The sequence below is a fragment of the Malaclemys terrapin genome, chromosome 3 (assembly GCF_027887155.1).
Source record: "Malaclemys terrapin pileata isolate rMalTer1 chromosome 3, rMalTer1.hap1, whole genome shotgun sequence".
Taxonomy (NCBI): Eukaryota; Metazoa; Chordata; order Testudines; family Emydidae; genus Malaclemys; species Malaclemys terrapin.
The window spans coordinates 166,680,158-166,707,714 of record NC_071507.1 but is presented as its reverse complement, the minus strand read 5'-3'; the positions used below and the strand labels follow the sequence as shown (position 1 = coordinate 166,707,714).

General features: G+C 38.5%; 1 protein-coding gene across 1 annotated transcript in view; it reads right to left on the bottom strand.

Moving 5' to 3' along the window:
• Positions 1 to 27,557, bottom strand: part of CSMD1 (CUB and Sushi multiple domains 1) — a 1,946,356-nt gene that overhangs the window by 262,961 nt on the left and 1,655,838 nt on the right. The window contains exon 37 of the mRNA XM_054023823.1: positions 20,998 to 21,102. Within this exon, the coding sequence (XP_053879798.1) occupies positions 20,998 to 21,102 (105 nt within the window). The remainder of the gene's footprint in view (positions 1 to 20,997; positions 21,103 to 27,557) is intronic.

Genomic DNA, 27,557 nt, shown 5'->3' with positions numbered 1-27,557 from the left:
ATTAGCCCTTCTGCCATTTCCACATTTTCTGTTGTTGTTTTTCCCCCTTCACTGAGAAAAAGTCCTATTCTGTCCTTCGTTTTCCTCTTGCTTCTAATATATTTGTAGAATGTTTTCTTGTTATCCTTTAAGTCTCTAACTAGTTTGATCTCACTTTGTGCCTAGTTGTGCCTAGTATTTTATTGTTTTAGATGTCACGGTAGATTAAATTGATTTTAAAGGAGGATTTGTTTCTGCTTTTTCTTCCTCCTAAAAGTGTCAATGCATTGTGGAGTTTGAGAGATGCTATTCACAGCAGATTGCACGTAAGTTCACAATATAATCATGCACTTAGCTGGGCCCCTCAAGATTTGTTCCCCTTCAGTGCCCCTGGACAAACATCCATGGGTAGGGCCAAATTGAGGCCTATGTAGCATAGGCACTTGCCTTAGATCTCTGCTCCCAGAGTTACGTGATGAAGTCAGAAACTCATTAAAAATGTTTCTAGCCCTCAAGATTGGGAAGAAAAGCCAGATAATAAGAATTGAATATAACTAGGGCCTACCAAATTCACAGCAGTGAAAAACATGTCACAGAGCATGAAATCTGGTCTCACTCATGAAATCTGGTCTTTTGTGTATTTTTACCCTATACTATACAGATTTCACCAGCATTTCTCAAACCAGAGGTCCCGGTGGCCTTACCCAAAAGAGGGTTTTGGGGGGGTTGCAAGGTTATTGTAGGTGGGTCATGGTATTGCCACCCTTTCTTCTGTGCTGCCTTCAGAGCTGGATAGCTGGATGCAATACCATATTATGCCATCCTTACTTCTGCGCTGCTGCTGGCAGTGGTGCTGCCTTCAGAGCTGGGCTCCTGGCCAATAGCCACAGCTCTCCAGCTGGTCAGCACTGAAGGCAGTGCCATCACCAGTAGCAGTGCAGAAATAAGGGTGGCAATACCATGACCCCCCTACAATAACATTGCAGCCTCCCCATCCTTTTTTGGGTCAGGACCCCTACAGTTACACCACCATGAAATTTCAGATTTAAATATCTGAAATAATGAAATTTACGATTTTCAGAATCCTATGACCATGAAATCGACCAAAATGGATGGTGAATTTGATAGGGTCCTAAATATAACTCCTGCAATGGTCAGCCTGAGACTTCAGAGACCCTCCAGTAGAAGGAGTTTCCACAACCACAAAGGAAACTTCCTGGCACCACACATACCACTAGAGCTGAGTGAATATATATATATTTTGATTCAATGGCCAAACTAAAAATAAATCATGGAAAAATGAAGGTGGATGGGGCTTGTTTTGAACAAAAACTGATTTTCCCCCCCATTTTTTCCTCACTAAAACCAAAGAAATTCATTTGAGTCAAATGAAACATTTTGCAGCATTAATTCAAAATGAAATGTCAAGATGGTTTATTTTGACAGTTCAGGTTTATTTTCCCGATCAACTATTCACTAAATTCAACCTGGTCTCGTAACAATGCATTCTTTAGCAAATTTATTATTTGCCAAAACAAAACAAAAAAATTCACACAGCTCCATTCACTACCAGACTTCCAACTTGGAGGAGCTTGGGTTGATTGACTTGGGGATGGGAGACTTGGATGTCACACTAAACTGTACAGGATTCATTCCCTCTTGATGGGGCTAAGATGGTTCTCCTCTCTGACCTTTTGGCTCCATGGCTCAGAGTGTGTGGGGGGAAGTGTTAGTATTCTCCTAGGTGGCACCTAATCGTGGCACCGAAATGAGCTGCCACTTCTATATATGATATGATCCTTCTTATATGCTTAGACCAGCAGTGAAATAGTCAACATTACTGTCAAATAGTCAACATTTAAATTACCATCTGTGCTAAGTTCCCATCAAGATGAACAGGGCAATGCACACATTATTTCATTGGTTACACTTGCTTCATGTTTTTAAGTTTTCTTCACAAAAGGACTTGGAGAAGTAGGTTTTTTTTGTTTGTTTGTTTATTTTAACTGAAAGCTGAGATTCTGGTGAACAAGATGGCATCCTCCAAAACAAATTAAAAAAGAAGGCTCATGTCACTGTCCCAGCATGACCCTTGCCAATTGAAGCCAGGCTCATAGTGCTGCTTTTTTTTTTTTTTAAAGAATGTCAGGGTTGGAAGGGACCATCTAGTCCAACCCCCTGCTCAAAGCAGGACCAATCCCCACACAGATTTTTGCCCCAGATCCCTAAATGGCCCCCTCCAGGATTGAACTCACAACACTGGGTTTAGGAGGCCAATGCTCAAAGCACTGAGCTATCCCTCCCCCCATTGCCTATTTTATGTGCAAAGCTTAGTTTATGTGAAACACAGGGCATAGCTTAATTTATTTTAGGACAGAACATGTACAGCATTCATTTTTCAAAGCTCTTTTTCTTTCTTTTCTTATTTTAATATGAAGACTCAATTTTGCATATGTGCATCTGAAAACAAAGCTCTATAAACAAGCAGCAAACAAATATTACTATAATAGTCTCTGTGTTCATGCTGTGGACTGTAGCTATAAGGAATCTTGGTATTCTCCAAACTGCACAGGAAAATCTGGACATGTTTTCAGCACCTATGTAAAAAGATACTGCAAATGGGGAATGGTTTATCAACAGTGCGGGAAGTCTTAGTCTTATGCTCCAGTTATTCATACCTATTTTCTCAAACAGGAATACATTTAATAAGTGCGTATTATACCATACACATGATAGAATAAAAAATGGATACAAGACTTCTTGGGTGTATAGCCAATAAAACACTATCACATTAAATGAATGTATACAACTTTCATTAAAGTCAAAGAAGAATTAGCATGGATAATAATCGAAGTTATCTATGTATAACTGAAGCAAGAATAATATATTGTTTATTTGATTTAACTGTATCAGAGTGCCATGGGGAGAAAACAAAGCAGCATGGAACTTTTACACTGTGTGAGAATGGGTTTCAGCATTTTCTGGCATATCTTTCAATGAACGGCCAGTCAAATGATGCTTTTTTTGGCAGTGGTACTGTATACCCTTCACTTCACTGACTTGCATGCTAAATCCCACTAAATGCTACAGCTCTTACTGCTTTCTAATGGAATCTAACCCATTTAGTGACAGTAAGTGTGACTTGACAGAATGTTCAGTGCAGAAATTACATGATATTTGGCCTTACTGTGATATGTGACATTTTGAAGTCTGTTGTTCCAGATGGTTCATCATGCAACAATATCTCAAATTATCCACTGAGACCTCAGTCTTTCTACAAAAATATAATTGCGCTTCAGATAATGCTATTTACCATTTTTGATACAGACAAGGTTTTAGCCTTATGCCCCCAGTCATCAATTTATCTACCGCTCATCACCAAGGCATATGAATGCCTTACAAAGCCAAACATATACACAAGGAGGCTCTCTATTTCTCTCTAGCCACTTCGAGCCAGCAAGATTGTTGTTTTTAAATGTAATTAGTTTAACTCTTATTTATTTTACAGTTTAGAGAAAGTAGAAAATGAAGTAGGTTTTACACTCTGATTGGAAGTTAGTAAGATTTGGGTCATTCTAATATTTTCCATAAAGAAGTTCATAGTTCTGGGCCAGCTGCTCTCTCCTGTGCTCAGAAGTCTCACTACGGAAGTTGACATATCCATTGTTCCAGAGGAACACAGTTGTAATGGTTGGTCATGCTCACACTGAGTGAGGCAGTCCTTTAAGTAGCTAGGAGAGCTTTGAAGGTAAGGACCAAAGCCTTGAACCTGACTTCAAATTCAATGGGAAAGTAGTTTAGAAAGAAGAGTGTAGAATTGCTGCTGCAGTTTAACTCTGTTTCAGCTTATAAATGATTAGGTATAGTGAAATGTTTCTCCTCTTTTGCAGCTCAGTATCTGACAATATGCTAATCAGTTTGATCCTCCCAGATAAGTCTATGCTCCTGGGCTGATTCTGCCCTGGAGCTTCTCCATTTCCCAAGACAATAGAACTGAAGGAGAGAGGGGAGATCACATGGAGCCTGGCTCCCCCAAGAGTGGGGTGGTCTCCCCTGCACAGTTCTGCATCCTGGGGATACTGAGTAGTCCCAGTGTGATCTCATCACCCCTTTCTCCCACTTATTCTGCTGTACTTGCTGCAGATAGTTCTGAGTCTGCTCTGTCTGAGTGAGTTGCTGCCCCTGAGAGAGCTCCACCAGAGGGTTCCTCTCTGAAGCCTTGCATCAATTTCTCATAGTTCTATTGTAATAATGCCTTCAGGCTTGAAAATTTCAATCCATACCGCGGCTCTTCAAGGATGTTTCATGGTGTGTTAAGGTTCAGTGCACTTAGATGCACACTGAAAGCAGCATGCACGGATCGAACAAGAAGTGTATGAAAACAAACTGAAAGGTTCAGTAAAACAAGTACAATAAAACAAAATAAAACAGGCTTCTTTGGTCTTTTTTGGCTAATAAGTTCCATTAAACAACAAATCAGGGCTCTGCACTGTGATTCATTTTAGTTTAATTTTTCATTTAGTTTAATTTTTTTCTGAATGGTGTCTTTGGTCTGTCTTTTGTTTGCTTTCTGTGAGGGTTTTGTAGCTGGGCTGTTGGGCCCTGAACAGGCCAGGTTAGACAGGCCTATTTGTCTGTGTCTCAAGGGAGGGGGTGATTAGGACCCTTGGGGTTTTGATCAGCCTCTGTGTTTGAAATCTGAGTAGTTAAGCCCTTCCTGTTAGCAAGGGAGTGGAGCTGAGAAGGAAGGCTTCATATAAGCTAGATGCCAGGCAACCTCCTGACCAAGTGAACAGGAGAGGCAAACAGGGGAGTTTCAGAGGGACTATGAGAGGATCACTTTCTAGGTGCAGTTCTACATTCAATACTATGATGGCCAGTGATGAATCAGTGGTTGTGACTTGAAGCAAATGTGCTATGTTTTCTTTCCTGCCACATGCCAGAAGGGACTTCCTATGTATGAAGTGCAAGTCAGTGGTTTTGCTGGAAGAAAAGATTCTTGGATTGGAAAGACAAGTACAGACACTGTGAAGCCTCAGGAGCTGAGCAGGTCTAATACAACCAGATTCAGGAAGCATCAGCACCCCAGGTTCAAGGAAGAAGGAACTGGACACCGAGGAATCCGAGAAAAAGAGAGGAAATTAGAGGCAGCTTGACAGTTTGCAGTCACCAGAGGCAAGAGGACAAGTCAGAATTCTACTAGGCTGGAGACAGATGAGGGTGACAGATGAGACTGTACCTACCAGAGGCAAAAGGATCAGGAGAAATTCCACACAGCTAAACATGTCCAATATTTAACAAGTACTCAGCATGGAAACTGAAAAAAAATATATTTCTGAAGATCTATCTTGTTGAATGGAATGGAGAGGTGTATGGTACACACCTCTAGATGGCTGCTTACTCTAACTCATAAGAAAATCCAACATGCCGACAAAGAGATCTCCAATTATCCAAGGAAGACAGACTATCCTTGGAAGAATGGAAATAATGATCTTCAAGAGAAAGCAGGCAGTAGGACAGTCTGCTGTCTTCCCGGAGCCAAGACACAAGATGAGTGACTTTAAGATTGGACAGGCAAGGATGGTAGACTATCTTGTTAGATCAAATTTTAGTCTTTTAGATGTGTGTTTTCACTTTATTTGCTTGTAACCATTTCTATTTTTATCCCTTTTACTTGGATATAACTTAATCCATATTCTTTTGTTAATAAACTTGTTTTGCTTTCATTATAAATCACCAGTGCTGTGCAAGTTCAGTAAAGTGTATGCTTTTAGAAAGCTGGCAGGTTGGAGAGTTTTACTGTCTCTGTACGGGTAGTCAACTTAACACTTGCTCTGTGGGGGTCCAGTGTGAATCCCTGCAGTAGGACAATTTGGGGGCGAATCTGGGGCTGGAAACGTACTAAGGTCTGCCTGCAAGGAATAATCAGGTTGGGGAAAGCCAGGGTCAGACTTGTACGCTGCTGCAGTCAGAGCTCTGGACCAAAGCCGCACAGGGTTACAAGACAGACACTCAGGGTTACAAGACAGATGGCAATCAACCCCCTTACTGGCCTGGGTGAACCCAAAAACATCACAGCTGTGAACAGAAAAAAATCGTTAATTGCCTGTACACCAGTGCTAGGGAAACAGAAAAGAGAAATTGGAAGTGTTCCTTTCTGAGCATAAATTCAGCTTAGTTGGTATTACTGAAACTTAGCGGAAAGAGTCATATGACTAGAATGCTAAAATCAATGGTTATGAACTACTTAGGAAGGACTGAGTAGGCAAAAGGGGGTGGGGAGAGACACTCTGTCAAAAACTGCATTATCTGTTTCTGAATAACTGACAACTTGGAATCAAATGATCATGAACATGGAGGAGAGCATAGCTATGATACATACATGGATGCCACCCCTCCTCTGTTCCTAAAGAAAGGATTAATGTTGTAATAGATGAAGCACAAGATGTGGTACTAGTTGGTGTCTGCTTCAGACCACCAAATTACACAAGGGAACAGAATGACAGGCTACTTAGGCACCTATCTATAATGGGAGGGGGGGAAGAAAGGTGCATTATCAAGGGAGACTTCAATCTAAGAGACGATCACCAGAGGATCTCATACTACCAGATTTTAACTGACATTTCTAAAATTTCCTAAAAATTGGCATTATCAAAACAAACTGTTTTGAGATTTCCATAATTTTGATCTTCAGGGTTTTTTCCACCAAAACTATTTCCCAAATTCAACCTGAATTCACAAATAGTTTTGGTGACACATGCATCTTTTGGCAACTTTAATATTTACTGTTTATTTTTCCTCCAGCTCTAGCTATAAATTAACACTGTTGCCTGAACAGTCTTCTTTAGGAACAGAAGAGGGGTGGCATCCATGTATGTATCACAGTTACGTTCTCCTCCATGTATCCTTCATCCTTAGGCATTGTTTCCACTCTACACTATTAAGTGGAGGGGAACATCTTGCCCCAATAAGTGTTGCCACATATAGAATATAGCAACATTCATTGATTTGACCTCTCAATAATACCCAAGCAAAACTGGAGAGGATGAAATGTTATTTCTGAATTTCCTGTCTTTTATCAAATTACATAACAGAACTTTTTATCGTTTACATATAATCATAAAAATATTTGTATAACAGCTACAGTCTGGTAGTGATAATATTATTCTTGTGACATCATGGCTTTCCTTACCATAATGTAAACAATACACAGTTTTTAATGGAACTACATTGTAAAAAAAAATGTCCAAATGTATGTACAAATGAATGTACAAATTACTATGTCCAGCAGTGTGTTATAAATAAAGACATCTAACATATTTCTTTTTAATAGACACATACTTATTATTACTACTACTACTCTTTTGGACCTCTAATATAACAGATAGTAGTTATATGACATCTTCCATTATGGCAACTCAAAGTACTATCCAGAGATAATCAATTATTCACTCCTTTTCACATACAGGCAGACAGAGGCACCAAGAAGCAAAATGGCTTTCCCCAAAGCAAACATCAAGTCATCGGCAGCTTCAGGAATAACTCCCAGTTCCTCACTTTAACCATTAGATTATAGAGCCATCTTAGCAGCTCTATAATTAAGATTACTGCCAAGAAAAAGAAATCTTAAAAGTCCATGCAATATTTCTATGCAATGTATTTTTTCAGGAGTATAGAATTAGTCCCTTGACAATTTTTGGACATGGGAAAATTACCTTTTTATTTACTTATAAACTACAAATGATCAAAAATAATATTCTCATTCACTATATTCACATCTGCAAAGACCCGTGACCTAGATTCTAGAGCAATTCACATTGGATGTTAATTTCAAAAAATCACAACAAACATATTTTAATGAATAACATTTATGTTGAAATATATAGTATAAATATGAGATCAGTTAAACAGCTTTTCAAACATGTTTCTCTATCAGACAATTATATATATATATATATATATATATATATATATATATATATATATATATATATATATATTCACTGACTAGAGTTTTATACATATATATATATATATATTTGTGAGGTTAAGTGAAAACTGATATCTGGAAACAAAATGACTAAAACCCAAAAGATCCAAAAGCTCTGAAACACATTTAACTGGACTGTGTGTGCAGTCAGTAGTAAAGGGAAAATATGTTAAATGTCAAGTCCAAGCAATCAAAAAGACTGGGATTTGCTTTGTGCGTGCTCTTCACAGCTCAGCTACTTCTTTGCAGTATGATGGAGAACGAATCAATGTCAGCACTGATAACCCTCTCAATGACCTTCTCCCACTTACCGTCTGATAAAAAACATCTTGGCCCCATGTGTGGCATGAAACAAACATGCCACACATCTATAATTATATACATGCTTACAATTACCTCAATGTCATGAATGGCAGAAATAAAACCCTCGCCAACATATTCAACTATGTGAATCCCCATTAATGTCCATTACAAAGAGGTTTCAGAGTGGTAGCCATGTTAATCTGTATCAGCAAAAAGAACGAGTACTTGTGGCACCTTAGAGACTAACAAACATATTTGAGCATAAGCTTTAGTGGGCTAAAACCCACTTCAACAGATGCATGCAGTGGAAAATACAGTAGGAGTATATATACACACAGAGAATATGAAAAAATGGATGTTGCCATACACACTATAATGAGAGTGATCAGTTAAGATGAGCTATTATTAACAGGAGAAAAAAAAGCTTTTTGTAGCGATAATCAGGATATCCTATTTCCAACATTTGACAAGAAAGTGTGAGTAACAGTAGGGGGAAAATAAGTATGGGGAAATAGTTTTACTTTGTGTAATGAGTCATCCACTCCCAGTCTTTATTCAAGCTAATTTAATGGTGTCCAGTTTGCAAATTAATTCCAATTCAGCAGTCTCTCGTTGGAGTCTTTTTTTGACTCTTTTGTTGTAATATTGTGACTTTTAGGTCTGTGATCAAGTGACCAGGGAGATTGAAGTGTTCTCTGACTGGTTTTTGAATGCTATAATTCTTGATGTCTAATTTGTGTCAACTAACTAAACAAGACAAGTCTTCCCTGACAGTTTGACCAAAAGACAGTAAAGCCTTTTTGGTGCCAAAAACAATGGAAGAAAATGTGAATTGCTCACAATTCTTAAGAGCAAAATAGTGGGTTTTTTTCTGTTTTCTGTGAAGAATATTAAGTTGGAGTAAATAGCTCTGTCTTTCTATTTTTGTGCATGTGTGTATTTTAATATATCAAAATGTGAAGTTGTATTTTTGTCAGATTGAAAGATTAAGGTCTAATGTGGGGGAAAATACAAACAAAAAAACTCTGATTAAAATCATTAGGATTCTGTGTGGCTATAACATTCAGCCTGCGTGGATCCCTTTGCAGGATCAGGGTCTGTTTAATTACAGGTGGCTATTTTGTGCTTCACAACTGTTTTAGTAGGGAAGCGACCTGAAGGAATAAAACATATTACATTAAACACTTCAACCTGGATATGATCAATATACCCAATTTTTAAAAATGGCACATTCTTTAGAAGCGAAGAGTCCCTAGTTCTTAGCAGAGGTGACTGATTTACTTTTGCAAAATTTATCTGAGATCTTTGTGAAATAAGAATTTCTAAATATATTCACCTGTCTCTACTCCTCTTTTCAATGAAGAAGTTATTTCAGTTATGGACTACTTTTGGCTCTTGAAAACTGATTATACACAAGGTTCAGAACAGCCTAAGATAATTAAAATTCAGCTTAAGTTCTCAGACATCAAGCATTTTATATGATCTTGGTTTTGCTGTAACACATAGGCTCAGAAAATCCAGAATAACATGCCCTCATTGCAGTCTCCAACATTTCAGGGAAAATAGGATAAAATATGTTCTTAAAGTTGGTATTGTACAAAATGGAGTTTTATGAGATAGTTTCAAACTATGAGTATATTTTAATACAGTCTCATATACTTTATTTACAGACATATGTGGCCCAAATATATATGTCTTTTCTCAGTATTTATTTACTACTTACTAACCCAAAACTCCAACTGACTTCAATGATTAGCTCAAAGGGAGTATTACATGAGTAAAAACAGATTAATGATTTCAGGAATTGACTCTGTTGCATATTTGTTTGTGTATTTTAGAAAATATGTATATTATTATTGTATTTACAAGTGTCATCTGAGGAAGTGAAATTCTAAAATGAAAAACTTTATTTTAATTACATTTGTGAGCATTAAAATTCAAGAGATACATGATTAAATCATGCTATGTTGTTTATATGTTGTTTGTGTTAATTATAAATCAGGATAATCCATCCAAATTGAAATCATTTTTATTCTTTCATTGTTCTAATACATATTAGAAATATAACACAAAAAATGGTTGATTGGGGTTTCTGGCTGTTGTAAGAAATAATTATGCTATTTATTTTACCAGAGTTTGGGGAAAACAAACATTCATATGAAATAACAGTTTAAATATCTTATATCTGTCTTTTTGGATTAACTTTTGTATATTTTTACTGCTTTATTCCTTGTACTAGCTTTCTGAAGCCACGTTCACACCCTACGGTACTTTTGAAATAAAAAGAAACAATGCCACACAGTGGATTTCTTCAATATTTACAGTTGCATTGTGACCAGAATAAAATGATTCAATGTTACTGCCAATTTATATCTCAACTTAAGCAACTCTCTATAGAATTAAATAAAGTTTAATGTAGGATTTGTAAGAAATATAAATTATCATCTTAACCCTAAAGAACAAATGAATGCTGCAAGACCGCTTTTATTTTGCTGAGGATTAACTTGTCAGCATGTTATGCCAGTTTAATTTTAAGACATATTTGGTCAGGGAACTATGGCTCAGACTACCATTTTGGTACAGAAATGCTTAGTAAATTTCAGAGCATAGATTCAGAAAAAAACACACACGATATAAGTCGGAGGGGGGGCATGGAGTTGGAAATTGAGCCCATCTCACACTCATCCCACAATGGCAGGTCCTGTCCCAGGCATTGTGACATAAACATAACATAACATAAGAACATAAGAACATAAGAACGGCCATACCGGGTCAGACCAAAGGTCCATATAGCCCAGTATCCTGTCTACCGACAGTGGCCAATGCCAAGTGCCCCAGAGGGAGTGGACCTACCAGGCAATGATCAAGTGATCTCTCTCCTGCCATCCATCTCCATCCTCTGACAAGCAGAGGCCCTAGGGACACCATTCCTTACCCATCCTGGCTAATAGCCATTAATGGACTTAACCACCATGAAAATGACAGACACACATATTTTACTGACATAACAGTCGTATTCCATAGTACTGGGGAAAACTGGAGATATCTTTACTGCACATCTTTCAGGAGGAAAAAAATCTTAATGAGTAGGGCCCTCAATCCCTTTACTTGCTAGTTATACGTTGCTAGGATGATCTATACTTTCTCTTTTTGATAGGCTAATGAATGAAGTATATAATGAAATCTACAGCCTTGATTGCTCCCTCTATATGTCCCTGCTTCTTTGAAATTTTCTTGGGAGACAAGGTGAGTGCCACCTCCATGTCACTGAATCCTAGCTCCCTGAGATCCGATGAAGCTCCTCTGACTGAATGGGATCTGAAATCCACATTATTTTAGGACACAGCCAGTGTGGGGTAGTCCTCCCTTGGGCCCTCTGATTTCTGACTGTAAATTTGTGCAGGAATTAATGCGGGCTGAAGCAGTATTAGCTCAAACTTGGTCCATCTGTAACTACAGCTCTAGAGACGTGAAGGTATTGTGATGTGATGTGATGTGTAGAGAAATGTCTGTAGGCTGCTCTAGGAATCTAGGCATTTGGAAGCTGCAAGTCTTCTTTAGGTGTACTTAAAGCCCTTCCCCTGGAGACAAAGTTGTGCCAAACTGCAAGGTCAGCCTTGTCGAGTTCCAGGGTCTCTTCTTACCTTCCTGAGCATGTCTCCATGAGAAGGTGTGATTTGGTTACTCATAGGGCCACGGATACATATTCCTGGTGGTGTTCCATTTCTAGTAACCAGTATTTCCTGGTGCCCTTGAAGTTTTAAAATATGAGGTTTATTTGTTTGCTCGGTTGGACCTTTCTTTAAATGTTTCATGACTAAGAGAAAGGTCTGGCCCTAAATTTATTTGAAAACAGGTAAGTACGCAAATAAAAAAGCAAAAAGAAATATATTGAATTATGTAATAAAAATAAATAATATGAAAATGTAGTTTCAAATGGTTTGAACTTAGAGAATGGAATAAAGTTTTATAATTACAGAGATGGATTTTTTTTCCTCTTCCCAAAAATTTTAAACTTATGGCCAAACTAAAGGATCCATTCCCCTCTTGATGCATACAAGTAATTCCCAATTATGTTTATGGGAGTTATGTATGTGCATCAGGGGAACGGATGCTTAAGGCTCCATACCATAAGGGATTTACTCAGTCATGAGGTTGAATATCATGGTTTATTTTCTGAAAAATAAAATTAAAGCAATACCCTGTAGATGTCTTTAAAATTCAGTGATGAATAAGGGTATAAGTGCGCTGATTTTATTGATAGTTTTGATTGGCAGCTACTGTTGCACAAGAAAACAACTACATGAACAGATCAATTCCGTTGCCATAAGGAAATATAAGCTCTGTAAGAACACTTTTAAATTAATGAAAAATTAATCAAATACTAGAATCAGAACAGTTACAAACTAAACAAAAAAGAGCTGCAATGAAATCATTCTCAGTTTTCCATCACTGAGAACATATTGCAGAAAAAATAAAATGATCCGATGGAAAAAGTAAAACAAACAAAGAGCATATTCAACTGATCAGAAATCAAACAGTATATATTTACACTAAGTTTTGCAGTCTCAAAAGGTTTATCTAAATATATATGAATATTTGTATGTGTTTATACCACATGAACCTCCTAACTAAAAACAATGCTAAATGTCTACCGTAATTCCTATCTACACTACTGAAAGTGCTGTGTTTGAGACTTTTTAAATGCACTTTTAAATACACTTTTAAAACCTTTTGAGACTAAGGGCCAGCTTTTCAACTGGTATAACTTTGTTGACTTCAATGAACCTACAATGATTTACACAAGGTAAGGATCTGGCCTGTGGTCACTACCCAATGGCAATTTTCCCAGTAATTTTATCCCTTCTTCTCTGCCTCGTCTAAACCCTTCTGTCTATCTCTCCTTTCTGATCAGACGGGGAAGGAAAGGGATGTCTCATGAACCTATCAGGGAATAATCACTTGCTATTCAAAGCATTTTCTCTTCCAAATGCTTCTGAGTGTAGCTCCTTTGGTCTTGATGCCAGTGTTTACATTAGATAGAGAGAAAAAGTACACAGGCTCAGCAGTGGGACTGCTGAATGAAGGAGGCAGACAGTGAGTCTTGTAGGAAGTAAGCTCTTTGTTTGCAGATAATGATATGGGGGATCTGTCTGAGCAATTAATGAATTCTGGTTGATATTCTGAAGTTACTAAGTTGATATTATGAAATTGCTGTATCATATCATGTCTCTAAGTATATGTCTGCACTTTGAGATGCAGTTGTAAATTCCAGCTCGAGAAGACATACCCGCACTAGCTCTGATTGAGCAAGTACACCAAAAGTTGAGTATAACTACAGTGGCCAGAGGTGATGGGGTGGGCAAGTTGCCCAATCTACATAGACCGAGGTACATAATCAAGGTGGCCAGCCCCTTCTGCTGTTCACGCCAAAGTGACTACCCTCCATTTTTAGTGCGCTAACTCATCAGAGGTAACATAGATATGTCTCTTTGATTTTGAATGTACACCTCCAGTTCAAAGCATACACATACCCTTGATCTGTGTAACCACTATGGATAACAAGCCTGAAAGCACATGTCTGCCAGATCAGGGACAATATTCAATGGTCAAGCACTATCAGCACCTAAATAAGTCTTACCTGGGAAGAAACGAAAAAGAAAAGAAAAGACTAACTGCATTTTAAGGGAAACCAATTCCATCTTCCCTCTGCAGCAGGTTGGCATTGGGAGAATGGAAAATTCCCAAAAGCAGGACAAAGAAAGGACAAAGGACTCACAGAGCTACACAGGGGAAAGGAACAGACAGCAAAGGCCACAGAAGATGAGCTGAGAAAAGAAGGCTCCACGTTTCAGAATATAAGCCATCCACTGGAACAGAAGAACTTTGCATGGTCCAAAGAACTCTGACCCCAGTCGAAAGAATTATCTAGGGTAGTGAGGAAACTGAGGCAGGGAAATGCTGTTAGTTTTTTTTTTTAATAGATCTGTGTATTTCTTGTGCTATTACAGAGCAATGCTGCATTCAAGTCCTGTGCAAAGTCTGTGTTTGTTATATGCCACACCACATAGCCCCTTAAAAAGGCAAACCAGAATGCTCACCCCTTTAGCTGGAGTTGTGTGTTTAAGCTATGGGGGTATCTTGGAAGTTAACTCTGGTCCTGGGGTTATCATCAGTGGAACTGGGATTAGAGGGCCCATGGTCCTTAGAGCCCTGTTATTAGTGGGTCATTGGGGAACACGGAATGGGGGAAGCAACTTACCCACATCAATAAAGCAGAGCACAGGGTTTAATAAAGTTCCACTTGGTCGACTTAACTTGCATTCAGCTTCACTCTTTGCTAAGGAAACACTAGGGGCCTAAGGCAGGTGGGCTGTGTGATTCCCTTTCCATAAAGAGATAACAGACTGAGAGTCAATGCCTAGGAAATGTGCCTAACAGGCCAAGGGAGGAAACAGGGCTGCAGCCTTCTGAGACCCAGGGAACCTTAAAACACAAATGGCAGTTCAGTGTGTGGATCCCCTCACAGCAATCTGGAGAGCTGCCAGCAGTGGGAGCCTGACCAAATCTGTGAAACTGCACAGCTCAAAATCCATGGCTTCTTTTTCCTATCAGAGGAAAACTGGGAAGAAATAGTAGGGGGAATAGCTGCAAAGCAGTTCCTGACAGTTCAGGAAGAATGGGGCTGAAGGTCCCTGTTCAAAACACTGGACTTCTTTATTTCAAAGTGGGTACTACCAAGCTGGGGATATCAGGAGGGGGAAGATGTTAGTGAAGGGAAGGTGGTGAGAAGAATCGTACAAACCTCAGGTAGCTGAATGGCCAAAAGCCTAAGCAGTCAGCAGCAAGCATTAGCCCATATGTGCATCCCCTTACTGTTTATAGCACCAGCAACGTGTGCTTGGCTCTGCTTCCTTTTTGGGTGGCTCCTTCAAATAAGGGCAGAAATGTTCCCATTATTAAGCTAGGAAGATAACCTATGTGTAAGTTTTAGTTATTTTGTGCTTTCTGTATGGCTGTATAATAAATGTTATAATAAAGAATGCTTAAGGTTAGAAAAAAGAACTGTTCAATGTAAAAATGGGAATTTCTTATTGTGCAGACCTGCTTGCTTTCTGTATTCACAGTCACACCTGCTTTCTATATTCCTGCTGGTTCTGCAGAGACAATACAGCCTTAGGAGAAAGAAAATTATTCTTTATGACTGTATGTCAACAGAATAGTTAACTAAGCTCCAGTTGCAGAATCTCTACCTTGAGTTGTACTGTGGTGTACATCTGAAAAAATACCAAAAGTTAAATCCTGATGCCACTAAAGTCAATAGGAGTTATGCCATTGTAATTTCAATGAAGCCAGGATTTCAGCCTCTCATTACTACTATAATACACCTAAGTTGTATCAGTTATTGATGACTATGTATCAAGCAGACCGAACACAGCTTGACTTTCAGATCACAGAGTTTTGTAGCATTGGCGATTGGGGACAAAAAAAACCATACAGTTCCCCACCACCACCAAAACATTTTTCGCTTGTCACAACTGATCTGGAGTCACTGGCAGACTATAAAACTGAATCTCACAATGCTATTTTCACAGAGTCATTTTTGAAAGTAAATTTGCACTTTATAAGCTTTTAGGCTACATTATTCTTAAAAGTGCACAGCTTGAGTACGTCTGACGAAGTGGGCATTCACCCACGAAAGCTTATGCTCCAATACATCTGTTAGTCTTAAAGGTGCCACAGGACCCTCTGTTGCTTTTTACAGATCCAGACTAACACGGCTACCCCTCTGATACTAGACACCTGTATGTATTGTATCTTGGAGGCACATAACCCCAAAAGGCACCGTTCATTAAGGTGTCGATTTGTGTGTCTCCTAAGCAAAGCAGTGAAGGAGACCTGCATAGATTATATCACTTAGTAATACCCTAGACTCAAACTCTGATTTTTCTCTCATTTACACTGGGGTATCTCCACTGAATTCAAGGGAATGACTTGTTATTTACAATAGTGGATAGAATTAGTTCTATTTGAGAGATGGTCTCTCTGTAAACAGAACCTCCCATGACAGCTATCCCAATAGTACAGTGAAACTGTCAATTGTAGAGAAGGCTATACAAAGATAAGAAAGACAGAAGCAAAGAAATCACTACTAACATTGCCACATTCAGAGGTAAATGAAAAAAAGAATCAACCTCCTTGCCCAAGCTTTCCCTCAATATTACCCTCACTCACACTTCATATTAAAACACAAACAAAATAATCCTCATGCTATTTCTTGTCAGTGCATTCTTAAGACTATGTGGTTAAAAAATTAAGGGTGATATATTTCTCACTGATTTTTGAGGATGAATAAACTTATTCCGAACTAACCAAAGGGGAGCTGATGTCCTTGCTAATAGCTCGTGCTCCCAGTGACAAGTGTCCACCATGGACTGCCATATTTGCATTTACCTATGCAGAAGTCAGAAGGCATTGGACCTGGGCCTTGATGTTCGTGGGATGGGAGCAATTTCTCACATGGAATGGGGTACCCAAAGTCTGGACACTTAGACCTTGCATGAGGAATAGGTTGAGGGAGTATTTAAGCATCTTGGGCCTAATCCTATTATTATGTTTATGCAGAGGGAGGTTGCCTCCCCTTAGGTATTTGGTTATGTTATTTCTTGCCAATGTAGGAACCAGCCTGGCTCAATATGAGCGCGGTATTTGTTCAAGGAACTACCTGGGTTCTTTGGTTAAAAGTTAATAAAGTTGTAGTCTTTGCTTTACCTTATTTGCATGTCCAAATCTCTCACTTCCCATGTTTGGGTTAATTTAACTCTAACTACATAATAATATACAATAGTGTTGAGAATAGGCTCTTATTGTGCCACACCTCTGCTTTCTGAACATTTTGAACCTCTGGCTTGTGGCTTCTTAAAGTATATATCAGGGTGGCCAACCTGTGGCTCTGGAGCCATAAGCGGCTCTTCAGAAGTTAATATGCAGCTCCTTGTATAGGCACTGACTCCGGGGCTGGAGCTACAAGCGCCAACTTTCCAATGGGCCAGGGGGTGCTCACTGATCAACCCCTGGCTCTGCCACAGGCCCTGCCCCCACTCCACCCTCTCCATCCCCTCTCCTGAGCATGCCATGACCTTGCTCCTCTCCCCTCCCCCTCAGAGCCTCCTGCATGCCATGAAACAGCTAATCAGGAGATGTAGGGAGGCACTGATTGGCAGGGCTACCGGTGGGTGGGAGGTGCTGGGAGTGGGGGGCGGGGAGCTGACAGGGGGCTGCTGATGTATTACTTTAGCTCTTTGGCAATGTCCATTGTTAAATTCTGGCTCCTGCTCAGGCTCAGGTTGCCACCCCTGGTATATATTATTGAAGCAGCAGATAACTTTTCATAGATCTAGAATTTAAATGTACTGGGAAGACTTTTTGGACTCAATGGAAATATAGGTATTATTAACACATGGATTACTGACACATTAGACCATAATGGCTACTTCTCAGCTGTTGCATTCTATCATTCACCATATACAAACTGGCTGTTGCATTCCATCATGTACCATACACAAACTAGCACAAAGCCAACATAATTAAAACCATCATAAAGGTTTTATTGAGTGGGGAAAATAACATAACTGATGTCTTTAAAAGTGAAAGCAGTGTTTGTTTATAAGTGTCCATAGGAGTGTCTGAAAATCCTAACTTATTTTTGCACTTTTATATTTTAAATGTTGCAGAATTGATTTTTTCCTACATTTTAAGAAATCCAGTAAACAATAAATAACATTAATAATAAATACTTCACAGCTGACCTCTAAGATCAGAAAAGGGTTCAAGGTTACAGATATATGGAAATGACTAAAATAACCTTCTCTTTAGCAGGAACAACATTGCTAGCATAATATATGCAAACAAGATCCAATCAAAGTGAAAAACAGATACTAAGATCATAACACAGCATTCACAATAGATAGACCTCTCACAGGTCAGTCAAAGTTACTTGGCAGCATACGTACTCTAGCAAAAGTTACTAAAACATAATAACATTTCTAATACCTAAAAGTTTGCTAGGCACTTCACAGAAGTAAGACACAGTCACTGTCTGAAAAAGCTTGTAATCTAGGTTTAAGATAATTGATGGTGACAAACAATAGGGAAACCATTATATAAAACCCTAAATATTTTTGGCCTTGATCCAGCAAAGCAATTAAGCACACGAGTAATCCCATTAATGTCACAGGAATTACTCATGTGCTTAAAGCTATGCACATGATATGTGCTTTGTTGGAATGGGGGCATAGTAGTGACCATTATTCTAAATCCAACAGAATTTAACAGAGAATAGTATCCATTCCCAAAACATTTTTGAATCATTCTATAGTGTTGGTCAAGAAGCTCAGGAATAGGAGTGCATTCCACTCTTGTGAGAAATGTAAAAAGGAAACATGAAGACTGGCATTATTGGTTGAGGGAGGAGGTGGGGTGTGATTTAATGAAACAGGCAAACTTATGTAGGGTCTTGAGGTGAATACAAAAAGTTAAAATTTGATGAGATACAGAAAGAAAGCCAATAAAAGATTTGAAAATGAATTGTATGTCATAGTTACATCATGCATCTAGGAAGACAAAATAATCACTGCGTGCTAAAGTTAAGAAAGAAATCTTATCCAAGACAGAAAAAAATACTAACCCAACCATGCTGCCAAAAACAAAGCATCATGAAGAGGACCCATCCACAAGGCAAGAATACAAGATACTATGGTAGCTAATTTATTCTTTCATTAGAGATGGGGGAGAAGGGTGCAAGTTAATCAGCTGACATATAAAGGAGCAAATTTTGTTGAACAACTTTCACCAGAAAAATCAGTAATAGAACAAAGTCCTCCTTCAGTCACAATCAGGATGGTCTCAAAATGAAACCCTAAGTAAGATAGCACTATGCACTAACACAATTATCATAAAAATACAACTGTTTCTTTGTCCCATCTGGAAACAACAACATACATAGTTAGAAATGACATATTCAATTTTGACACCATCTTTGGACTATGTAAAGATAGAAAAAGACTCATAAGTAGTTATTACTGTTTTGGTGTTTCTCCAACAATTAATATAATGCCCTGTAAAAAAGCTTATCATCTATTCCACTGTGAAATGTAAGCCTCTTTTATCATTTCACGTTTTTTGTAATGACACCGAAGCAGATGACAATAACAAGGAATGGAAAATTTATACATGGGTAAAGAAAATAAAAGTCAAAATATTTTAATAATAGATTCCTTTTGTATTAGTCACCAGTGTTAAAATAACCTTAAGCGTAACAGATAAGAGCATTCATCAGCTATAATTCAGCTATGTATATTAGCAATTATATTGACTTTTGACATAAAATTAAATCCATATTCTAACATCTACAGATGTTTGCAAAATGTATCAAAGTAGCAGATTTTCAAAACACATCCTACTATAAATGACATCCTTGATCTCATTTTGCACCATTATTAGAATAGTAATTTTCAAATAAATTGCAACAAACTTGCATACAAATGGTAGTAGTAAGTAGAGGAATTGAACCAGAGTGTGAGGCTGCCCTGTGGTTTGTATCTAGTTCAGAATATTTATCATCAGCTGGAAATCTGGCCTTTAAAATTTTGAGCATAAGTTTATGTTCTAGATAATTGTTTATCTAAATTCTAAAGATTAATTATTAAAGCTTATCCATGTATTTGCTTGTTTGCAACTGCTTATTAAAGAAGATGAATATCAACATTAAGGTTTTTAGTTTATAAATGCATGTACTATAAGACTGAATCTCATAGAAAATTCTTATTTTTCTTTTGTAAAACAATGGAATAGCAGCATAACCAAACACCTAAGATGATTTGCAAATTTGACCTTTATTAACCCATTTATCAAACTATTACCTCATCCCCACATTCATTTTTTTTTTAAATCGTCTTCTTTGCAATGTTTATTACCTCCAATTAAAACAAATAATAAACAAACATATGCATGGAATTTACCACCATTTTATAGAAATTATTTTAAGGTTTTAAAGAGGAAAAAGATAAAAAAAATTCATGCATATATGAACTGAACAAAGAGTGTGTGTGGTTGTCCATTGGAATTTTATAAAATATCAAACCTGTTTAAAAGGTACATAATTGAATTGCCCACAAAGGATATAAAATGGGACACAGCTATCTCAAGTGGTAGATGTGCTGTGTTTGACAATGTCCATTCTGGCTTCTATTGCCCATATCACCAATGAATCTTACATGAGAACTACAATAGTGTTTGTAGCCATCGGTGCACTACAATATTTATCACAATTGCAGCTATTTCACACCAATGAATTAACAAGATTTTCCAGATGGGGGCCGTGAAGAAAAATATTCACATATGAATGGGGAAAAGGCATTTAGGGTTATCCATCTGCTTTTCCATAACTACAGTGCTTAAAAATGTGATCCAAGTTTCCAGAACTATTAATCTGAAACACCATATGACTATACTGAGAGACAACATGCTGAAAGTTTTCTTGTAGATTTTTTATTTATTTCTACTTTATGAAAAAATGTTTCGTGAAGGCTGGAATTCTACTGATTTTAAACTTGATTGTTTTTTTAAAGATATAATTCCATAGGTATCACTTTAGGTCTGTAGCATCCTAGATCACGTTTGGTAATTAGATTAAAAAAAATTAGTCAAACATCAGACAGTCTTACTTTTGTACTCCAGGTGAAAACCAGCTGCTGCCACACTAATATCAGAGTGAAAGTGCAGGTAAAGTTGATTGGAGGTGCTGTTCAACAATGCTGGCACAGTAGTACCTGCAACAAACAAGACAGTTTCATCTGTGGTATGTAGAACATTGTAATATGGTAACTTACTAAAAGAAATTCCTGCTGTTTTACATAAACTTAAACACTATCCTATTCTCTCCTCACTACGTGTCATATCGTACCCTGGATTTTTACAAAAGCTCCAGGTAAAGTCTGATGACATGATAAGACAGTAGGGAGTTATGCAAGTGCAGCCAGACCTAAATCCCACTGCATTTACTCACATGCATAATCTCATTGACTTCAAAAGCATTATCCACATACATAAAGTAAAGGATTTGGCTCTGAAATGAAGCTCCATTGTCATCAGTTCTTCTTGTCTGTACATAAGAACTAAGAGTTCAGAATGGAAGTTGAGAATCTGGAGGGAAGGAGACGCTTATCCCATTATTCTGAGATACTAATTTTCTCTGTTTGTGTTCTCTTTAACTCCCACTTCACACAGTCATACTGTGGCACACTTCTATCTCCAAAAGAGATAGAATGTTATCACAATGGCCTGTGAACATCAATGATGATTGTGCAAAATGATTATTTTCTCTCTTTATGAGATATTTTTGTTTTACCTTTGAATTTTCATTTCAAGATCCTCCATGTCAGGCAGTCTTCATAGTGTGGTGTTCCCTGTCTCCATGGCAACTGGGGGTAGACCTGATCTCAAGTATCTCATAAGAATGGCCATATTGGGTCAACCCAATGGTCCATCTAAGCCAGTATCCTGTCTCTGACAATAGCCAGTGCCAGATGCTTCAGACGGAATGAACAGAACAGGTCAGTTATTGAATGGTTCATCCTCTGTCATCCCGTCCTAGCTTCTGACAGATGGAGGTTTAGGGGCACGTGGAGCAAGAGGTTGTGTCCCTGACCAGCTTGTCTAGTAGCCGTTGATGGACTCTAAAAACTTATCTAATTCTTTTTTTAACCCACTGATACTTTCGACTTTCACAACATCCCATGGCAATGAGTTCTACAGGTTGTGTTGTTTGAAGTACCTCCTCCTGTTTGTTTTAAGCCTGCTGCCAATTAATTTCATGGGGTGACCCCTAGTTCTTGTGGTATGTGATGGAGTAAATAACACTTCCCTATTGTTTTTCTCTGGGCTATTCAGGATTTTATAGACCTCTATCATATCCTGTGTAGACATCTCACTCCTAAAGAGCACAGTCCCCGTCTTTTTAATTTATCTTTGTATGTAAGCTCTTCCATTTTTGTTGCCCTTTTCTGCACCTTTTCCAATTCTATTATATCTTTTTTGAGAAGGAGCAAGCAAAACTGCATGCAATATTCAAGGTGTGGACATGCCATGTATTTATATAGTGGCATTATGGTATTTTCTGTCTAATTGTCGATCCCTTTCCTAATGATTTCTAACAGTCTGTTAGATTTTTTGACTGCCACTGTACATTGAGCAGATATTTTTACAGAACTATCCACAATGACTCCAAGATCTCTTTCTTCAGTGATATCAGCTAATTTAGATCCCATCATTTTGAATATGTAGATAGAACTATGTTTTCCAATGTGCATTACATTGAATTTCATCTGCCATTTTTTTACCCAGTTTAATGACATCACTTTGTAACTCTTCACAGTCTGCTTTGGATTGCTGGTTGTTTTGGGTTTGTGTGTGCCTGTGTGTGCATGCCCACAATGTGCTCTCAATTGAGCACAGACCTGCACAATAAGAGACTTCAGCCAAGACTCTCAGAGCTGAGGCTGTGTCTTGGTGGGAATATTCCCTTAGCTAGTATGATTATACCATTTACTAGGGAAGCCTCAGTAGGCTTCACCTTAGGGATATTAATGAAGACCTTTTAGTCCATAGGTACAAGTAGGTCATTTGAGAGAATCTCTATTCTGCCTTAATCCCACTATCACAAACCAAGAGATGAAAAATTACACAACTTTTCTTTAATTTTGCAAGCTTTCTTGTTGTTTCATTATTTATTTTCACAAACGGTTGTAAATAGAGCTCATTGGGAATTTTTCGACAATGTTTTTTTAATTGAAAAATGCTGATTTGTCAAGAATGAAACTTCATGAGAATGGGTCAGTTTTGACAAATCTCTCAACTCAATTAAAAAAAAAAGTAATTAAATTGTCAAGATGCCCCTAGGGTAACCAGACATCCCGATAAAATCAGGACTGTCCTGACATTTAGTTGTTTGTCCCACGTCTCGACCAATGTATGGTCGGGATGACATTTGTCCCAATATTTTGCTTTGGTGGCGGCACTCCGGCTTTTTTTTTTCTTCAGCAACGTGCCCGCCCACTCCCATGTGTCCCGATATTTTGTTCTTGTCATCTGGTCACCCTAGATGCCCTACATATTCTAAACTAAACATTCTGATCTTCTGGTTCAAGAATTGTGATTATTAGAGTAAAAAAAAATATATTTTAAAATGGTCAAAATCTAAACAAAACATTTCAATTGACCTAAACTTTTTTTTTAATTTATTTTCATTCATGAAATTTTTCAAGATTTCCACTTTATGTTCCAATTCAGGACGGGATTTTTTTTTATTTAAAAAAAAATCTTCAAGATTTTTCCAGGAAGGGAAAACAATTTCTTTCCTTAGCTCTACCTGTGAAGTAAGATCCCCATTTGTGCTTAATTCTGACAAGCTTAGTTGAGAGTCTAAGGGATTTTGCTCAAAGTCCTAGCTTGAGAGATTTCCCCTTTTTAGTGGATCTAGGAGACACCTTCATGAAAGATTTTAAGATTTTGTTCTGCTTCTTTAACAGCTGGTTGTGAGCAGTACTTTCACCTCCTGTCCGTCCATAGGGCATGCCCCTACAAGAATGGAGTAGAGCTGTGTGAAGGGGATAGCACATATCCAGGGAGACTGAAAGGACAGTCTGTAGGCATGTATTCTGCAATTCTCCCTAAGGAAAAAAGGACCCTCTTCATAACTTTCAATGGGATCCCTGGAGCCTGGATGGGGAGAAGTAGTAGGTCCACCTCCCAGGATAGAGAATCTGAATCAGTTCACCTCATGCTGCCTGCTGGTGTGTCCAGGCTGAGTGGGGACCAAACATGCAGAATAAAGAGTGAGGCAGAACCACTGGAGACTAATGGTTCATTGGTATTAGAGAGGTTGCAGGACACAGCATCTTTCATGGCATGTGAGGCCTTCCAGATAAAAACAGAAGCCGTTTTGTAGCCTTCTCAATCTTCTCAGCATGGACGATGCCTATGTGCTGGCTGTGAGCAGGAACTTCTTCCTCTGTTTTGCTAAGGGAACGGGGGATCTTGCCTTCCCTCAACATTCAGGAAGCTTTTTTCCTGCTTGCCCTGTAAGCTGTGTGAATAGAGACCCATGTCTAGGGGAGAAGCAGGGGCTTTAAAAAATCTTACTTCCAGTCCCATGCCTCTGCTTGTTGCTTGTCTCTGTGAAGGAAGCTCCATGTGGCCTGCTCATCTACTCATCTCCATGGACCTTGCCTACATGCCAGCTGGGATCTAACTTCTCTGCAGCTTGCTCAGCATGGACTTCACCCACATGCTTGCTGGGACCTGGGTTCCTGAGGTCTCTGCTATTTCTCAGTGGGGAGGGGAGGAGAGGATCTGTCCTTCCAACCCTCCTCAGAAAGTTGAGTTTAGCAGTTTTGAGAAGTAAAGCCAATGAAGAAACCGAGAGACACTTCATTAAAAATATTTAACAAATCCTGTGAGACCTCTGCTACAAAGAGAAAGCTAGAGTCTGCCACACATGCTTCTTGGGGGCAGAGAATTCTGGAGAATCCTTCTGAATCCTAAGGGGCGGTCCAAAGCCCAGGCACAGGGCAAAGGTCTGCCCCCAGTTGCTATGGAGACAGGGAAGGCCCCACTATGAACATTGTCTGACATGGAGAGGACTGAAAAAAGTATTAGAAAACAGAGGCTATAGATTAGTTTACAATATTGCCGTAGTGCTGCTCTTATTCAATGCAAATTTGCCAGCTTGTCTTACTCCAACAAAACCCTTCAGTATGAAAGGCAAAACAATTCTTCAGGTATTAAGAAAATAGAAAATTACAAGTAAAATTGGAAACATGCAAATCAAATTCCCAGGAATCAAACTAAATGCTAGATTGTGCCTCTTAGACAAAGCTCTCCCATTGATCTCCTGATGTGGAACAGCTCTGCACTGTCTGCTACACAAGTCTGTGTAAAGCATACAATCTGAACAAGGGCTGTTTAGTGCACATAATTCCACTCTGTCCATTAGGTACATTGGCCCTTCTGCACACACCCTTTACCAAACTATCCTTTCTCAATAATATTAGTTGTGTATATTTGCTGTAGTAGTGTGATGTAGCCCCTCACAATTCAAGCTAATGGGTATCAGAAAAAGATGGTTAAATAATTTATTCAGCAAATTTAGTCAACCACTGAGTTAGTTAAATATTGCAAATAAATAAAATAATAATAATAATAATAATAAAATTTACTAAAAACAGCAATATTCACTGAATAACATAATCGAAGAATATTATTTCTCCCGCTGTAGTCATTAAGCAATCAAACTCCCTCCAATCAGAGAGCATGATTTTCCATTCAAGAGTAGAGTATTTTTACACTTTGTTTGAGACCATTCCATTTCAGTAGAATTGATTAATCTATAAACAAATAATGTAATAGTATCAAACACACACACACACACAAATATTTCCCTGAACTAACAATGACATTTGTTAAACTGGCAAAAGTCATTGCCTGTTTTACAAAACGTCTGCTTTGTCTAATCTCAAAATTTCCTTTTGTTCTGAACTTTCCAGCTGACAGTCTATTCTGTTTGCTTGCATTTCATCTCTATATTAAAACAGCAAACATTTAAAAGGTTGAGAGCCAATCACTTGAAAAAAACAACTGTGGTTTAACAAGTTCCATTTCCAGTTATAATGATGTAACCATCAAGTAATCTGAAAACACTTTAAATTAAAACAAAAAAATTCTCCTTCTTGCTTACATTAATTGAAGAGCTTTTTTCATCCAAAAAATTAAGTTCTGAGTTATCTATATGTTTGCATATGATAAAGCTTGCTGCTAAATTCTCAAAATAGATAGTAAAAAGCAACAGAGGGTTCTGTGGCACCTTTGAGACTAACAGAAGTATTGGGCTATATAAATATATAAGAACCTCACTTCTTCAGATGCAAGTAATGGAAATCTCTAGAGGCAGGTATAAATCAGTGTGGAGATAATGAGGTTAGTTCAATCAGGGAGGGTGAGGTGCTCTGCTAGCTGAGTTAGAGTTGTTATGGTGCGGTGCGTGGTTGCTGGTGAGAATATGCTTAAGGTTGGCAGGTTGTCTGTGGGTGACGACTGGCCTGCCTCCCAAGGTCTGTGAAAGTGAGGGATCATTGTCCAGGATGGGTTGTAGATCACTGATGACAATGATCCCTCACTCTAACTCAGGAACCAACCCATGCAACAAACCTCGATGCCAACTCTGCCCACATATCTACACCAGCAACACCATCACAGGACCTAACCAGATCAGCTACAACATCACCGGCTCATTCACCTGCACGTCCACCAATGTTATATATGCCATCATATGCCAGCAATGCCCCTCTGCTATGTACATTGGCCAAACTGGACAGTCACTATGCAAGAGGATAAATGGACACAAGTCAGATATCAGGAATGGCAATATACAAAAACCTGTAGGAGAACACTTCAACCTCCCTGGCCACACAATAGCAGATGTAAAGGTAGCCATCTTACAGCAAAAAAACTTCAGGACCAGACTCCAAAGAGAAACTGCTGAGCTCCAGTTCATTTGCAAATTTGACACCATCAGATCAGGATTAAACAAAGACTGTGAATGGCTATCCAACTACAGAAGCAGTTTCTCCTCCCTTGGTGTTCACACCTCAACTGCTAGCAGAGCATCTTACCCTCCCTGATTGAACTAACCTCGTTATCTCCACACTGATTTATACCTGCCTCTAGAGATTTCCATCACTTGCATCTGAAGAAGTGAGGTTCTTACCCACGAAAGCTTATGCTCCCAATACTTCTGTTAGTCTCAAAGGTGCCACAGGACCCTCTGTTGCTTTTTACAGATTCAGACTAACACGGCTACCCCTCTGAAAATAGATAGTGTATTTTGCTGATTTTTGAAGATAATAGAGTGCCAGTTTCACCACTATGTGAGAAGTGAGACAAAAGAGTATAAAAACTCCATTAATATTAACTACAAACATAATATGTGGTTTCTCAATTCTCCTAAATGCCTCAGGGTAGTATAACCTGAGAATTTAGGTTTCAAAAGAACTAGTTACCCCACCAGGGCATCAGCTACCAGCACTCATTGGGAGCAGGGAGGTGAGTAGGTTCAACTGCTCTCTCTTTCTTCCCCAACTCGCATAGGAGAACTGTTACAGGGATCCTTGTGGCCGGCTCTTCCCCTCCCACATGGGGATTCCTCCATACAGACTAGTAATGACAACAG